An 18,182-nucleotide genomic window follows, 5' to 3' on the forward strand; every position below is an offset into this window, starting at 1 on the left:
GGCACTTCTACAGGAAGCGGAGCTACTCATTTGCCTTGACAGGAAAATAATATAACATGACATCTGGTGAAATTTGTTTTCCGAACCTTTCAGATTTATTATTTTTTTAATATGAGAGCACACTGCCACTTTCCATGCTCTTGCCAGATTACCCACTAGCTTTTTTCACTATAAGTTAAACCAAGTCACACGAGCTTGCACCTTGCTTAGCTAATGCAGTAAATTACTAGGGAATTTTCTGTTGTTAGATAGGATAAAACAAACAGGCTCATCCCCAAACATTTGGGGAAAACTACCATCTAAGACATTATATTTCTGATTATAAATATAGCTTATCAGAAGTACATAAACTTAAGAAAAAGCACAAAGATTCTTTTTAAAGACAAGTAATTGTGGCTACAGATCTTGGCTCATTAAAAAAGATCACTGAGCTGGTGGGTCAATTTTTACAGTTGCATAGGGGTATCAATGTTTTTTTAAATTGTATGTTGTAAAAACAGATAGGAAGAAGTGGTTTCAAACATAAAGCAATAATTTAAGGTGTGGGATATGTTGACACTTTAAGTGATACAGTGCAACCTTGTAAGAGACAGACATACATAAAGTTCTGTGCCTCGCATCCGGCTCACTTGAAATACGTGTTCAAACTTGGCAAAAATGTATGCCCCTTCTTAGTGGTCCTATGTTGGGAAAGTTTTACATTTTAGTAGGTTACTAGAGTTGGATTAAAACTATTTAATTTGCAGAAGGAAGCTGTTTTAAGAAGCAAGCCAAAATCTTAGACTAGATCATGAAGTGTGTAGTAAGTAACCTCACAGCAGGCAAACAGTTTACGCTTTCTAGAACTTCTAAATTGTAAAATTTTAAATTCGTTAGAACTTAGTTTGCACAAGAAGAGATAATGCTTGTTATTTTACAGTTATAAGGGTTTTCACAATCTAGTTAGAAACAGCAATAGATGAAACTTATACCTGTATACGTACAGAGCACAGAATAGCCACATAGAAGTTTATGATTTGCAACAGGGGCCTTATCTCCACATACTATTTTCCTTTTCTACTTAATTATAGGAAATATTATAAGCATCAGTACAAAATAACATAAAACTGGAAAAATAAGCTGTATTTTCCATATATAAACTTTATTCTATTGGACACCATAACAAAACAAATAAAAAGTGAAAATTAATTTTACATCAATGATAAGTACAGTTTTAACAATTAACTGGTCTTCAATAACAAGTACATGAAAGGCACAAACTGAGCTACAGCAGGTCTAAAATTTCAACTTTATTTTGAAAAGATAAAATTTTCAAGATTACTTATTTAAATTCAATTTACAGTAGCTAACCAATTTACAAATATTTATACAAAATCAAAACAGAAGCCCAGCTTATTGTAGCAGCAGCAGGGTTGTGTTATTTGGGGTTTTCTTCTTCCCCCCCGCCCCCTTCAGGCAGATATCACTACTACTTCATATATTTAAGAGGAAGCCTAAAAAGTATCTTGCCTACTCTGTGTGAATATGAAGCATTTACATATATTGATTTGTCCTTTTTTATTTCTATTTCTTTGCAGTAGAACTGTTGCTTGAAAAATCCAGTTTAGAGTAGTTCTTTGTATCCAGAATACTACCAACTATAATCTAACTTAATTTTCATAAACTGTTGCTTGTTGTTCTACGTAAAAGGGAAATAAAACTGGAAAGTGCTAAGTTAAGCAAAAGTGCATACTGCGTTAAGCAGATGTAAAGCATGGGCTGTCTGTTCATCAAGCACTGTGCAATGCCTTAAGGATACAGTCAGACTCACACTTTGTTTAACTCTGAATTTCATTTCATTGTTAAACACATCCAAATTAATGATTACACAGATTATAGAAACAAGTCAGTATATCCCCATACTTTCTTTAAAATGGATTTATTTTGTCTGCTGTTTGAGTCACAACAGTTTCTTCTAGAAGTCAACAATGCAAGCTTTTTCAGAAAGCATATCTTTGAATGAACACCTGTATTAAAAAATGTCAATAATAAAATATGCAATCTTTTCTGTAAACATTTCCGTAACCAAAGTTTAAGGAGAAAAACATGTCAAAAAACTATGGGGTAACTGCATCTTGATTTTGATACTCCTCTTTATTTCAGCAGGATCCAGTAAGGAGAAAAATGGAACAAGTTGGTTATCTTTTCCGTGTGGTTATTCTTAAAGGTAATATACAGTTCAGGTCTTTCTTGTCTTGTAATATCTGCCAAGACTGGGGAGGGAAAAAGTACAATGTTTTAAAAGGCTAAATAATCATCTTTGCCATTAATACTTAAATACCATTTTAAGTAGTAAGCCTCACAGATCCACAAAAATAAGTTTGATATTTTTCCCCTTGATATTTTTTTTTTTTTAAGGGAAGATTACTCCAAAAGGTACACAAAATGCAATGAACTACTGAGAAAGGTACATCCTTTCAAGAAGAGAGTGGATTTGCAGAGACTAAGATGTTAACATTATTCAAGCATTACACTGATATTCTGAATGTGAAGTAACAGTCTCAAAATCACACATGTCAAACTTCCTGATACAAGATGTTATACTCTGACATTTCCAGAACTTAATTGTGTCTTTAAAATAGGTTATTTCAATTTTGTTCTGTATTCTGTTCTGGATTCCAGGATACATCTGTTAGGCCATGAATCTGCAAATAACTGCACTGACCCTCCTGTCTTTATGTAGAATTAATTTAAACCACAATGTGTAATGAAAACCACAGGAAGAATAATCTTTCAACAGCAGAAACACAGATTCCTTAGGCTTCTTAAAGTGCAAGATATTCATAAGTACTTGTAGCTTTAAGCAACTGTCATTCCTTATGGTTCCTAGTAAAGAGGCTTCCAAACAGCTTGGACCAAACAACTGCTTTTACATTTTTTTTTTTTTTTTAAAAACCACACAGGTTTGAAACCAATTTTTTAATTGAAAATTCTGAAAAGAGAAATTAACTCTAATTTCACAGAACAGTGTGAGAGCCCAAACATTTAGTAAACCACTGCTTTAGCAGATTCACAAAATAAAATACATTATGTAAAAGTATGTGAAAAGTATTTTGTATGCCAAAATGGCTAAATAGGAGGAAACTGACATTTCTGAACATAATTACAAAGCAAAAAAGTTATCCTTTTCTGACCATATAAAGGCAACACCTTATAGCATTTATTTTTTTATAAATATCTGGCATTGATTTCCTTTTTGTTAGAGAAACCCTAAAGATATTTAAGGACTTGATTAACTGGAGTAAACAAGAGTCTCCAATGACAGCATACAAGGAAGTCTAACTGGTTAAAGGTTGAAGCCAGTTCTGTGCACTAATCCCTAGTCATGAACTACATTATGACTAGTCAGATATCTCAGAAAACCAGAACTTGAGCTCAGATATATGAACATAATTCCAAATGCAATGCCCATGTTAGGAGACAAGCATACAAGTGAGTTGGCAGCAAGGATTTTTAGAAACAAGGCTGTTTAACCAAGGCTTAAGTCTTTCCTTGCTTCATTCAGAGTTTCCTTGCCTCCTCTACTACACCTGGAACAGTGAAACCTCCAGTTTGAACTACTCATGTTCTAAAATTATGATTGTGGTCTTCCTAAAGAAAAATAACAATCTGATTCAGTTGTCAAAAACCCAGCAGAAACACATTGGCGGCAATATTATAAAAAAGGGATAGTAAGAGGTATAAAACATTGTTTATTAGCAAATTCATATAGGAAGGAATAATGAAAATAAAGTTGTGATTCTAAAGCTATTATTGTTAGATTTTTGTGTGTGTAAAATTCATAATTTTAAGACGAAGGATCTACTCTTTCAAGCACCCATTTCAACTTAAGCCTGATGCTTACTGGCATACAGACAATAGTCTTATTAAATAATTTTCCACATTTTAAGGAATAAGTTTCTATCATATGTATAGCACAAAGCATAAAAATAAGCATAAGAAACATCAGAAACAGGCAGGTTCAATGACTTCCACTTGTATAACTACCTTCAAAGCCAAAGTGATTGGAAAAATTAACTCTGATGCACTTTTTACCTTCAGAAATTCATCTTTGATAATATCAAACTTCTGTTTTTCATGTACAGCTCTAGCAGTGTTTGTCCCATCAAAGGGTTCTGCAAGATCAAACACAAACATTAAAAGCATTAAAAAAAAGCGAGAGTTACGCTGTCTTCACTGAGTAAGTAATCAGGCAAAAACCAGAGAAGTTAACATATCATTGCTTCCCAAGTGTGTTTTAAGTGTCTGATTCCACTTTGCTTATTAAGCTTTATTTCTACATAACATTCATCCAGAAAAGCCCCAAACATTCTAATAGTATGTAATCCATAATAAAGTCAGGTTATTATTTCTATCGAAGCATGCTACAATTGTGCTGAATTTATGCATCAGTAATTATTTGTTACTGTTTAATAGCCTGTGATGAGATATCAGAATATGATTTTCCATATCACCCTTAACATGAAAAGCAGTACTGCATTCTTTGTCTTAAACTTGACACCGTTTCTTTAATGTCTTTAATGATTTGACATAAAGTACATAAATGTCCTAGCATATTTTTTTCTTTTAAAGCAACAAGAGTAAAGCTACTATTTACAACACTACAGTGAGAATCCATCATAAATTGTTTTGTTCACACACAGACATGAGAGTATTAAAAGAAAAAAAAGTAATAAAACATTAACACTGATGCTTGAGGGAAAGGCTAAAAGGGGATCATCTTTCCAAATGAAAATCCAAGAAATCATAAAGCTTCAGAACTGCTGCAAACCAAGCCCTGAGGAATTACTTTTAGAATTAACATGTGGATCTGAGAGATTTAAAAGTACAAGCATGAATCAGGTGCAGCTCAGACAGCTTCTGATCCAGTTTCCCTAAATGACTATCAATTTCACTGTCTCACAAAGTTGCCAATTTTCTAGCTTTTCCAAACTGTGTCTTTTTCAACAGGAGAATATATGATATTATTTGATATAGAGAAGATTTAAACTGGAACCAGAATAGTTGCTAGAAATTTAGAGTTTCTGACAAGGAATGCTTTTAGCTAATGTTTATGAACAAAGTTCTCTGTATCCCTATAATGGTAATAGCTTGCGAGATTTTAAACTGTCTGGAAAGAGCATCTCTACTATATTTGTTTCTCAAACAGCAGAAATACAAGTTATAATCAGTCTTAAGGCCAATAAAAATTAAAACAGAATAAATTTTTTTCTTTGAGTGAGCCTATAGTGCTACATGTAGAATTATCACAACTTGCAGCTAGACTTCTTGTAATCTATCAACAAATATAAAATATTAAAAATATATGCAATAATACAAATTAGTGGAATTTTAGTCCGCTAAATGGAAAATCTGACAATCTGACAAAGACTTGGAAACCAGAATATGTTGACATGTTTAGCTAGCTTTTAAAAGTTTCTTCTCAAAATACACAGAAGTTTATCTACATACTTTGTTAAACTAGTTCAGCTTAACAGCTGTTCTAAACATGAAGCTTACTTCAAGTTGAAATAAGAAATTTAATTTTTCCCTTCCAATTTAAAAGTAAAAACTTGTTATGTGAGGATAAAACCCACTCTTAATTGAGTCTTGAAGCACACAGTAACAGGAAGGAATCAGTTATGTCACCTATAGATAATTTTGCTTTTTTAATAGTTCAAATGCAAAACGCGCTCTTAAGTTGTATGTGATCAAGCCCATTTAACACAAATTCTAAAATGCCTATTTTGTATGCTGATATTATATTTTCCAAGCTGACAGAAGACAAACCTAGTTATTCAGCCACTTTGTAACATCATGCCATGGTTTTAGCTGGGATAGAGTTAATTTTCTTCACTGCAGCTGGCATAGTGCTGTGCTTTGGACGTAGTATGAAAACATTGTTGATAACACACAGATGTTTGGGCTGTTGCTGGGTAGCGCTTGTACTAGTCATGGACTTTTCTAGCTTCCCATGCTCTGCCAGGTGCACAAGAAGCCGGGAGGGGAGGGGGCACAGCTAAGAGAGCAGATTCAAACTGGCCAAAGGGATATTCCATATCATGTAATGTCATGCCCAGTATATAAACTGGAGGGAGTTGGCCAGGGCATGCAGTGATCACGGCTCGGGGACCGGCAGCGTCAGTCAGCAGATGGTGAGCGGTTGCATCGCTTGTGGGTTTTTCCCCCCCTTTTTTTCTGGGCTTCATTTCTCTCTTGTTATTGTCCTTTTTATATTATCATCATTATTATTATAATTACCATTATTACTATTTTAATTATTAAACTGTTCTTATCTCAACCCACGAGTTTTCTTGCTTTTGCTCTTCTGATTCTCACCCCCATCCCACAGGTGTGGGGGGAGTTAGCGAGCGGCTGCATGGTGTTTAGTTGCTGACTGGGGCTGAACCACAATGTCATAAAAAAAATAAAAACTGAGAGCTTGAAACACACCACCCCTCACCCACACCTCAGTGTATCAACATCATGTGACATCAGCAAACAGCTTTGCCAAGGCTCTGTTCTGCACTATCCCAAATCATTTCAGCTGTGCAGGTACCTTATTTCTCACATTTCTCAACTCTGAGACTGCAGAGTCAAGCATGCAGTCTTCACAGGTTTCAGTGTATTTTTTCCCTGTGACTGGTAGGTGGTTTGTTTTTTTTTTTTTTCCCAAGTCAAAGAACAGGAATCCCATCATGAGGCTTCACACTGTCCATATGATTATAGCCAAGTTGGCGAGCTCTAGGCCACAGAATAGTTACCTACTGGTGAAATTAGTTATTCTCTGCACAGAGCAGCACAAAATGTGGGAAATTACTTGCACACACACAATGCACTCCCACCCCCCAGGAATCTTGAGGAGTGTCTGTGCCTAACCACAGGACTTCTGCCTTATTCCTCCCATCCACCCCAGCAAAATTATCCCTGTCTCTAAAAACTATTTCTGTACAGTTTGGCTCCTGTCCTATTTCTATTCCTCTTTTATCCTAAAGCTTCAACCCTTGATATCCTGACCTAATGGCTTCCCATTTATTTACAGCTGGGCCCCAGGTCACCTCCCCCATTTCAAACCTTCCCTCTTCACCCTAGCGTCCTAAATCTCCTACTTCTAATTCTGCTCCCATTCCACCTTGGTTCCTTATCCATGGTCTTCTGTCCAATCAATTCCCCTTCATCTGCTGCATTCTGATTCTTGCTCCCCCTTCTTATCTGTGTTAACTGTTTCCAGTTACAGGGTAGCTCCCAGTCCTTCCCTGCTTCTCTTTTCATTCTCCTTTAACATCTCAATCCTTCTTAGTCTATTATTTTCTCTTTCCCTGGTCCAAACTTCACACATGCTAAGTGTTCATCTTCTCCATGTAGACTCCCCACAGCAGTTGAAAGGCACCAAAGAGCACATGAAACAGGTTCCCTGTATCATGCTACTGCCCAGTTCAGCCTGAACTAAGGCAGCCGAGACCTGCAACTCCAAAAGGTAACCTGGGTTTTTCCTCTGTGGAAACCATACATTCACCAGACAACCAAAACCAGTAACCACAAGGGGATCAGCATATGCATGATGTAGTTACTGCTAGGACTTGGGACGCTAGAGCATTACTAGAACAATAAATATTCTTATAGAGGAATCTGAATACATGCCCACTGTGTTTTTTTCAGAAGCTCCATCTTGGCAAAACTGAAGACTACTTTTGCAGAGCAGGAAAACAAACACTACTGCCATTCCTTGTCAAAGTCCTAATCCCTGTTCCAAAGTAACAGGGCAATAAGTCCTTTTGAAGAAAAGGTCAGGAGAACTATTTTTAAACACTACAGAGGTTAAAGCTTCCTTCTCAAATCTTTCTGGCAAGACCGTTTCCAAAACTATATTGGTTAAACTTCGTTTTCTACATAAATATATTACACGTGCATTATTAAAACACGACCAAGGTAAAGTCTAATTGACAGATTCATATATTTAGTGTCTTAACAGTTAAAAATTATAATGCAGCTTTACATTTTACCTTCTACACATATGAATTTGTTTCTCCATTCAATACCATCAGGTCTTGGAACAGCTTTAGCCTCACGAACTGAAATCATTTGATGGCTCCAACTAGGGAAAAGGAAAACAATTTGCAGACCTTTTAACTCTTGATTCTGAATAAATAATATCAGTTTACATTTAAAAAAATTCATAAGCCTGAATAACACAGTACTTTATAATAAGGAATAATTTAGTATAACAGTAATTCACTATATAAGAGTAAGGAATGATGGGTAGGAAACAAGAAAAATTTTCCACAGATACAAACGTGTATTTACAAAAACATCTGCAAAACAGAACAGTTTCCATAAGTAACATGTGTTCATGACAGAACATGGGGCTTTTTTTCTTCAAAAATGTCAACATAAATATGGACACCTACATTTATTTCTAAGTTGAAAATAAATTATAGCCTCAAATCTATCTTTCAGCATTTTCTGTGGGGAGAAAAGGAACATAAGGAGTTTAAGTGCAGATGACGTCACATATTGCATTCCATTAAAAAAATGCAATAATGTAAAAAATATATTAAGATAGCATGCTTACAGGCCACCATTCCTAGTGCAAGGAACCTATTATTAGAAAGCACTAACACTTTGTGTATGCTGAATTGTAGATCTTCCACAACTCTAACAGAGCAACAACTCAAATGCACATTTCAAAATAACCTACTGCTTTCTGCACACAATTTTAAAACAAAGCCATAGGAAATTATCACACTGAAACAAGAACAGCAGTGCCATTTAGAGAGCAATCTTTAATGATGTGCCAAGTGTCTTTATGATCTTTATGATAAATGAGAGGTTTAGGTTGGATATTAGGAAAAGGTTCTTCACCCAGAGGGTGGTAGAGCACTGAAACAGGCTCCCCAGGGAGGTAGTCACGGTGCCAAGCCTGACGCTATTCAAGAAGCACTTGGACAACACCCTCAGAGATATGGCATAAATTTGGGGGTGTCCTGTGCAGGGACAGGAGTTGGACTCTATGATCCTTGTGGGTCCCTTCCAACTCAGGACATTCTATGTATTCTATGATGCTTGGCACAATGCTATGCCAAACGTAATGGAAGCCAAAGCAACTGCTTGCTTTACGTTCTTTGTTCTAAGCTTTATATTCCTAATCAATTCTACCCAGCCAGTTTTCAGCTGCTCTTAACTAACCCAGGGAACTACCGTATCAGCAAAAGGCCTGGATCACCACACCCCCCCACTAGATGGGAATTAGAAGTAGCTGGGTAGCATGCTGCTAACTGAACTGGTATTACGTACACCTGACTGGATCTCCTGACTGTATGGATCTTTTGACATAATGCGAAGAGATAAAAGCTTGGCTAGGTGCATCAACTACCTGCAGTAAGTCGATATATATCAACTGTAAACCAAAATACAGTCTTTAAATCATCAGTTAAATTTGGAAGAACTCTGTGTTCCCTAGGCCATAGATCAACTATCATAACTCCATTAAGTCAGTGGTGATAAGCCAGTTTACACCAGCTAAAAATCTGTGTCTGTGATTCTGCAGATTAGCTTGGATACAGCTCACGATTACAGCCACTTATGGAAGTTAGCTGTTTGAATAACCATACTTCCACAGAATACTTACATTATTCTTCTATTTAAGAATACGAATATTTCAAAAAGGTGCAGGACACAGCATATGAAGCATAGTTTAGGATACCTCAGATTATACACAGCAGTGGGTGAATAAGTATTTAGATTTCCCTTGGTATACTCTTTAGAAAATTAATACAGGTGATGATCATTTCTAGCATTCAAAGCAAAATAAGGTTTTCATTCTAACCCATCACTCTCCCTCTCCTTAATTCCCATATTAGACTACTTTTGCAAGAATTAGAGATGTTGTGAAGCACCAAATACTTTCCTATCATGTCTTTTTAATAAACTACCAAACACAAGCTTAACAAGAAATTCAGATTAATTGCTTAAAAAAAAAAAAAAACCAACCACACACACAAAAAGACAAAAAGAGAGAAAGCAAGTGACTAGAGCAAAGAAGCTTAAACTGCAGCTCCAGAACATTGGTCGTGAGCAGAAGCTGATGACAGTTTAACTTCTGCCTTATCTAAAAACTTATTTAAAAATCATAGATGTCCAGGACAGTAAGAGTTACACAACAAACATTTGATCTCTGTTTGGTTAAAACAAGTAATACTGTTTCACTTCAAACATGTAATTCTTCTCTTCTTCCTTTCTACCTGGCTTAATTCCTCAGCAAAAAAATAAACGTGTTTCTAATACACTCATTTAGCAAGATGCAACAAAAATTACATTTCTAGCTATTTAAACAACTTTGTATTTAAACTTGAAAACAACTACTTTATCTAATAGTATCATTAAACCTTCACTAACCCTGCCTTGGTACCAAAATCTGAACTAGAAATTAATTACCAACAGCAAGTTATTTGTGTATTGACTTTAACCATTTTGGCTTGCACACAATAACTTCATTATTGCCAATGCAAAGTGAATATTCTCTGCATGCATGCTTTCAATCCGTAAGTTAACAATAACCATTTGAACAGCTTTCTCAATCATCACTTATTTCTGGTATCGCTGCCCACATTAGGTATGTGCTCCTCGTGGAAAATAATTTGAAAGAAAAGAACAGGGATTCCCAGGTGTAAATGTATATGAACACACTACAAATAGATTTAAAAGCTTATATTTTCCAGAGCATTCTTATAAGCCAAAGCTTCTTGCATAAACACATTAAGATGGGTACAAACTACAAGCATATTTGATACAATATAGTTCTAGTAAAAAATATGATCACTTTATTACCTGACCAATTCTGCCCTGGAGAGCCATGAGCAACCATATTTTATATTTTGTAATGATAACATAATTGATCTTTTATCATGTCCACCAAATACAACCTAATCAATGAGTGATCTTAAACAACCATTACATAACTTGAAACAATAAATCCTAAAGTAGTACAGTCCCAAAGGACAACCTCTAGGTTCCCTAGCAGTATCTTCAGGGGGACAAGGCCTTGCTTCAAGGTCTCCCTTTGTAATGGGACAGCCAAGTGAAAACCTGCTGCCTTCACTCATAGCTACAGAAGTGAAATCAGACACTCTTCAGAGGCCCTGGTAAACACGGAACAGTTTCCAAATACTTTTTTTTTTTTTTTTTTTGAGAACACCTCCATGCATTTTTATACTGTCACATTTACTGCGTGATCAGCAGAGCTTTTACTGAAAGTCAAAAAGGAGTTAAGTATACTTTTAGCCAACTGTATCATGTAAAAATTTAATGCAGACTTGAACTCTGTGGCAAGTTAATTATACAACTGTGTCAGCAAATCAAGCTTTGCCATACATCATGTGTAAATCCAATATATGCGACAATTTCCAAACCACATTTCTGGTAACTTATGAAGGGAGAGAAAAATTACTACTTATAGACACAGCAAAAATCCCAGACTTGGACTGTGGAATAGGCACTGTATAAATACATGGAAAACAACAATTCTCTTCTGAAATAATTTATAGTCTAAACAAACAAAGCAGATTAATAGCATAAAGGGAGGAAGAAAAAAAAAAATCCCCAAAACAGAACAACACAGCACAAGGAGATTAACTTATTTATGGCTGCACAGCATGCAAGGTGTTTGTTTCTTCCTTTGTGTCCTACTTTTTGGGCCCATCCTGCCATAAAATATTATTTGCTACATCAAGTAAAGTAATGGGGGTTCAAGAAAAGGAGATGAATTGAACAGGTGAATGACTGGCTGCATATATGGTGCCATGCTCAAAGTCTTGGCTTCTACAATCTTGGGCATACCTTCAAGAAACCAGGCCTGTTGACAGCTAACAGGGCTCAACTGACCAAGCGGGTCAAGAACATCCTGGACAACAAGCTGGCTGAACTTATAAACAGAGCTTTAAACTAGATTTAGCAGGGGAAAGGGATGGAATTCTAAGCACTAGAGAAGAGCCAGGAACTGCTGAGGCATTAGGAAGCAACAGGAAAACACCTGTGAATTGCCTCAAGGGAATTAGGACAAGCTTCTCTAAAAAGGTGATGTGGCCAATAGCCCAGCTGAAGTGCCTCTATACCGATGCACACAGCATGGGAAACAAACAGGAGGAGCTGGTAGCCACTGCCCAGATGGAAAACTACAACCTGATTGCTATCACAGAAACTTGGTGGGATGAATCACACAATTGGAGTGCTGTGATTGATGGCTATAAACCATTCAGAAGGGATAGGCAAGGAAGGAGAGGTGGGGGAGTTGCCCTCTATGCCAAACCCAGGACTGATTGCACAGAGCTATCTTGAAGAACAGCAATGCACAGATCAAGAGCTTATGGGTGAAATCTAGAGACCAAGCCAACAAAGGAAACTTTGTGGTTGGTTTCTACTGAAGGCCACCCAATCGAGAAGAAGAGGTTGATGAAGAGTTCTTTCTTCAACTGCAGGAAGCATCATGCTTGCAGGCCCTGATCCTGACAGGAGACTTCAACCACCCAGACATCTGCTGGAAAAGCAGCACAGAGAACTGCAAGCAGTCCAGGAAACTACTGGAGTGCGTTGACGACTGCTTCCTAGTACAGGTGATGGAGAGCTCAACCAGAGGAGAGGAACTGCTGGACCTGTTGCTCACTAATGCAGAAGAACTTATCAGAGCGGTCAAGACTGGAGGTAGCCTGGGCTGCATCAATCGTGCTCTAGTAGAATTCTCAATCTTGAGGGGTACAGGACAGGTCAAAAGTAGAGTCAGGACCCTAAACCTCAGAAAGGCAAGCTTTCACCTGTTCAGGGTGGTAGTGTGTGGGATCCCTTGGGAAACTGCCCTCAGAAATAAAGCAGCGAATGAGAACTAGGAGATATTTAAAGACATTTTTCTTAGGGTGCAAGAGCTCCCAATCCCAATGTGCAAGAAGTTGGGCAGGGGAGGCAGGAGGCCAGCTTAGCCAAGTCAAGACTTCTTAGTCAAACTAAAACACAAAATGAAAATGCATAGGTAGTGGGGGCAGGGATACACATCCTGGGAAGATTATAGGGATATAGCCCAAGAGTGCAGGGAGACGATCAGGAAAGCCAAGGCACAGCTGGAGCTGGACTTGGCTAGGGATGTGAAAAAGAACAAGAAGGGTTTCTTCAGGTACATAGGACAAAGGAAGATGAAAGAAACTGTACCCCCGCCCTGATGAGCAAAACAGGAGACCTGGCTACAACCCACATGGAAAAGGCTGAGGTACTCAACTTTTTTGCCTCGGTCTTAACTGGCAAGTGCTCTAGCCACACCACCCAATTCACACAATTCAAAGTCAGGGGCTGAGAGAATGAAGTACAACCTGCTGTAGGAGATCAGATTCGAGGCCCTCTAAGGAACCTCAATGTGCACAAGTACACGGGACCTGATGAGATGTATCTGAGGGAACTGGCAGATGAAGTTGCTAAGCCACTATCCATCATATTTGAAAACTCATGGCAGTCAGGTGAAGTTCCTAGTGGCTAGAAAAGGGGAAACATAACCCCCATTTTTAGAAAGGGAAAAAAGGAAGACCCAGGGAACTACAGACCAGTCAGTCTCACCTCTGTGCCTGGCAAGACCACAGAGCAGAGCCTCCTGAAAACTATGCTAAGGCACATGGAAAACAGAGGTGACTGGTGACAGCCAACATGGCTTCACTAAGAGCAAGTCATGCCTGACAAATTTGGTGGCCTTCTATAATGGGGTTACAACATTGGTGGATAAGGGAAGAGTGACTGATGTCATCTACCTGGACCTGTACAAAGCATTTGATACTGTCCCGCACAACATCCTTGTCTCTGAAATGGACAGACATGGATTTGATAGGTGGACAATGAATTGGCTGGATGGTTGCACTCAAAAAGTTGTGGTCAACGGCTCAATGTCCAGGTGGAGACCAGTGACAAGCGGTATCCCTCAGGGGTCCGTATTGGGACCAGTATTATTTAACATTTTTGTCAGGGACATGGACAGTGGGACTGAGTGCACCCTCAGCAAGTTTGCAGATGACACCAAGCTGAGCGGTGCAGTTGATTTGCTAGAGAGAAGGGATGTCATCCAGAGGGACCTTGACAGGCCAGAGGGGTGGGCCCACACAAACCTCATGAGGTCAGGGCAATCCCAAACATGGATAGAGGCTATGTGATAAGTGGATTGAGAGCAGCCCTGCAGAGAAGGACTTGGGGATACTGATGGATGAAAAGGTGGACGTGAGCTGACAACGTGTTCTCACAGCTCAGAAAGCCAATCACATCCTGGGCTGCATCAGAAGAAGCATGGCCAGCAGGTTGAGGGAGGTGATTCTCCCCCTTCTACTCTGCTCTTGTGAGACCCCACCTGGAGTACTGTGTCCAGCTCTGGAGCCCCCAGCATAAGACAGATAGATCTGCTCAAGCAGGTCCAGAGGAGGGGCACAAAGAAGATCAGGGGGCTGGAGCAATTTCCCTATGAGGAAAGGCTGAGAGAGCTGGGGTTGTTCAGCCTGGAGAAGAGAAGGCTCTGGGGAAACCTTATTGCAGCCTTGCTATACTTAAAGGGGGCTTATAAGAAAGAAGGGAACAGATTTTTAGCAGGGCCTATTGTGATAGGACAAAGGGTAGTGGTTTTAAACTAAAGGAAGGTAGTTTTAGACTGGATAAGGAAAAAATTCTTTACTGTGAGGGAGGTGAAACACTGGAACAGGTTTGCCCAGAGAGGTTGTTGGAAGCCCCATCCCTAGAAACATTCAAGGTCAGATTGGATGAGGCTCTGAGTAACCTGATCTAGTGGAAGATGTCCCTGCTCACTGCAGGGGGTTAGACTAGATGACCTTTAAAGATCCCTTCCAACCCAAACCATTATATGATTCAGAAGTAAAATACTGGTTCTTCCATGAAAGGCAGAACTAACTGAGCCCTGTGTTGTGTTTATTTAACTCATCCTCATTCCCACCTATAATGTTGTTTCCATCAACAACCTCAAACTGTGGATAGCATGACACTATTTGTTCTCATTGGCTAGCTATCACACACACAAATATTTAAACACAACATTCTGCCCGCCTTTTCCTCCACATGGGCATTAATTTGAGTTTGTCTTCTCCAGCCAATTACCAGTTTTTATGAAACTCAGAGTTTTGGTATCTTTAAGACACACACTCCGCTCCTTTCAAATAGGAAATACAATTATCAGGGATACACAACTGATTTTTATTTCTATAGTAGAAAAAGCTAAAGATAATATAGGTTGCTGCATTAGGTGCATCATTTCCTGATATGTCTTCTCAGCTATGTAACATTTTCAACACAGGAATCCTAATGACTTTTTTTTTTAACAGGGTCTTTTTTGTTTGTTCTTCAAACAGAATATCACCAGTCAAAAGTTTAAATATTTAAAAGGTACTTAACACTGGAAAAAAACTAGCCAGATATTCTTTTATTATTTGTTTTAAAATATTTTCTTCCCTTGACTTCAGCAACTATCCTACCTTTGTTCTCCACCTTTTCAAGCTTTGTTTTAACCAGAAGCTCCACCATGCCTCTGCAATTAAATCAAGGTAACATTTTTTCTTTATATATAATCATCACATGAGATAATATATTACCATCAGTTCAAATACTGATACTGCAGCATTGTTAGTCTTCATACTCCTTAGTATATCCCTGCATGTCTAACAGCAGACCAAAAAAAAAATATTCCCTTAAAGTAAGAGAACACAGTGACCAGCTACTGATTTATGCAGATATCTGCTCTTGACTATGTTTACGAGCACTCAAACTGGTAAAGTCAAATTAGGTATTTTTCCTGCATTTCGGCAAGACTTCCTTGCTAGTTTGCACAGGTAAATCAGAAACAACTTTAGTGTAAAAGGTATTTACTAAGTAGACCTCTTTTATATATGAGAAGATTAACAACTCATTATACAGATGAGTAGTAAAGGATGCCTCTAGTGTCCCAGATAAATTAGGAACTTGAGGATATCCTCCAGTGGTGTCTAATTTACCTGTATAGCAAACAGCACCTTGCCAGCTAAAAAGACAGGTAGTCAGGACGAACTTTTAGGACAAAAGACCATTCCCTTATCTGCAGAGATTGTTGAATGAAAATCCTTTCTGTGAAAATATCTCAGAATCATACTTAAGCATGCAAAAAGTGCAATTAGTTCATGAATTGCCACAAGCCACATGGATTTAGCTTACATATTCTGCAAGTGGTACATGCCCCAGTGATGTTTTCTTTTAAGGATTTCATGAGCATTCATTTCTTACACTGAAGTAAAATATGAATGTTTCAAAAATAATAATGAATATCCAGCAGTTAAATATTTTGTTCTCCTTCCAGGAAATGGATATGACGCACATACACAGGACAGCAATGTGTATGAACCACAGGCTCAGAAACAAGTTATTTAGAATCATAGAATCATTAAGGTTGGAAAAGACCTCTAGGATCAAGACCAACCGTCAGCCCAACACCACCATGCCTCCTAAACCATGTCCTCAAGTGCCACATCTACACATCTTTTAGATACCTCCAGGGATGGAGACTCCACCACCTCTCTGGGCAGCCTGTTCCAATGCCTGACCACTCTTTCAGTGAAGAATATTTTCCTAATATTCAATCCAAACCTCCCCTGATGCAGCTTGAGGCCATTTCCTCTCATCCTATCACGAGTAACTTGGGAGAAGGACCAACCCCCACCTCACTACAACCTCCTTTCAGGTAGTTGTAGAGAACAATAAGGTCTCCCCTCAGCCTCCTCTTCTCCAGAACAAACAACCCCAGTTCCCTCAACCTCTCCTCATAAGACCTGCTCTCCAGACCCTTCACCAGCTTCATTGCCCTTCTCTGGACACACTCCAGCAACTCAATGTCCTTCTTGTACTGAGGGGCCCAAAACTGAACACAATATTCAAGGTGTGGCCTCACCAGTGCCGAGTACAGGGGCACGATCACTTCCCTAGTCCTGCTGGCCACACTATTCCTGATACAAGCCAGGATGCTGTTGGCCTTCTTGGCCACCTGGGCACACTGCTGGCTAATGTTCAGCTGGCTGTCAACCAACACCCCCAGGCCCTTCTCTGCTGGGCAGCTTTCCAGCCACTCTTCCCCAAGCCTGTAGCGTTGAACGGGGTAGTTGTGACCAAAGTGCAGGACCCGGCACTTGGCCTTGTTGAATCTCATACAACTGACCTTGGCCCATCAATCCAGCCTGTCCAGGTCCCTCTGCAGAGCCTTCCTGCCCTCAAGCAGATGAACACTCCCACCCAACTTGGTGTCATCTGCAAACTTACTGAGGGTGCACTTGATCCCCTCACCCAGATCACTGAGAAAGATATTAAACAAGACTGGCCCCAACACTGAGCCCTGGGGAACACCACTTGTGACCGGCCACCAACTGGATTTAGCTCCATTCACCACAACTCTCTGGGCTCAACCATCCAGCCAGTTTTTTTACCCAGCAAAGAGGACACCTGTCTAAGCCATGAGCTGCCAGCATCAAAGGCTTTGCTAAAGTCCAGGTAGACAACATCAACAGCCTTTCCCTCATCCACTGGGCAGGTCACCTGGTCATAAAAGGAGATCAGGTTGGTCAGGCAAGACCTGCCTTTCATGAAGCCATGCTGACTGGGCCTGATCCCCTGGTTGTCCTGCACATGCCTGGTGAGATCACTCAGGATGAACCAGTCCATAACCTTCCCTGGTACCGAGGTCAGGCTGACTGGCCTGCAGTTCCCCAGATCCTCCTTCCGGCCCTTCTTGTAGATGGGCATCACGCTGGCAAGCCTCCAGTCATCTGGGACCTCCCCTGTTAACCAGGACTGCTGATAAGTGATGGAGAGTGGATGGAAAGTCTTTAAGCTTATTTAAATACAGCCATTTGATGTTTTACACGGACAAGCAATTTTTGTAAGAAATCTGAGCAACAGTTTGGCAAAATGTTCATAATCTACAGCTTTCTCATATTCCCCTCACAATTTTAGCTTCTACTTCTCTTCTACAAGGAAGTCCAGATGTCAAAATTGAACTCAAGATTCTAGCAAACCAAGAAGGTTAGTGAGCCAACTATATATGGGAGAATTCCTCCCTAGGTATGGCCTATATTTATGTACATTATAGTTAAAGAGCCACTTGGTCAGTTATTTCCATTGAC

At 39.0% G+C, this 18,182-nt stretch overlaps 1 protein-coding gene across 4 annotated transcripts in view; it reads right to left on the bottom strand.

The window, feature by feature from the left end:
- Positions 1–1,122: 1,122 nt before the first annotated feature.
- Positions 1,123–18,182, bottom strand: part of LOC142049497 (poly(A) RNA polymerase GLD2-like) — a 47,354-nt gene continuing 30,294 nt past the window's right edge. For all 4 annotated transcript variants that reach the window (XM_075077262.1, XM_075077260.1, XM_075077261.1 and 1 more), the window contains 3 exons: positions 8,022–8,113; positions 4,075–4,154; positions 1,123–2,252 (listed from right to left, as the gene is read on the bottom strand). In XM_075077262.1, the coding sequence (XP_074933363.1) occupies positions 2,178–2,252; positions 4,075–4,154; positions 8,022–8,113 (247 nt within the window). In that variant the 3' untranslated portion in view covers positions 1,123–2,177. The remainder of the gene's footprint in view (positions 2,253–4,074; positions 4,155–8,021; positions 8,114–18,182) is intronic.

Source organism: Phalacrocorax aristotelis, chromosome W, assembly GCF_949628215.1.
Source record: "Phalacrocorax aristotelis chromosome W, bGulAri2.1, whole genome shotgun sequence".
NCBI classification, from domain to species: Eukaryota; Metazoa; Chordata; class Aves; order Suliformes; family Phalacrocoracidae; genus Phalacrocorax; species Phalacrocorax aristotelis.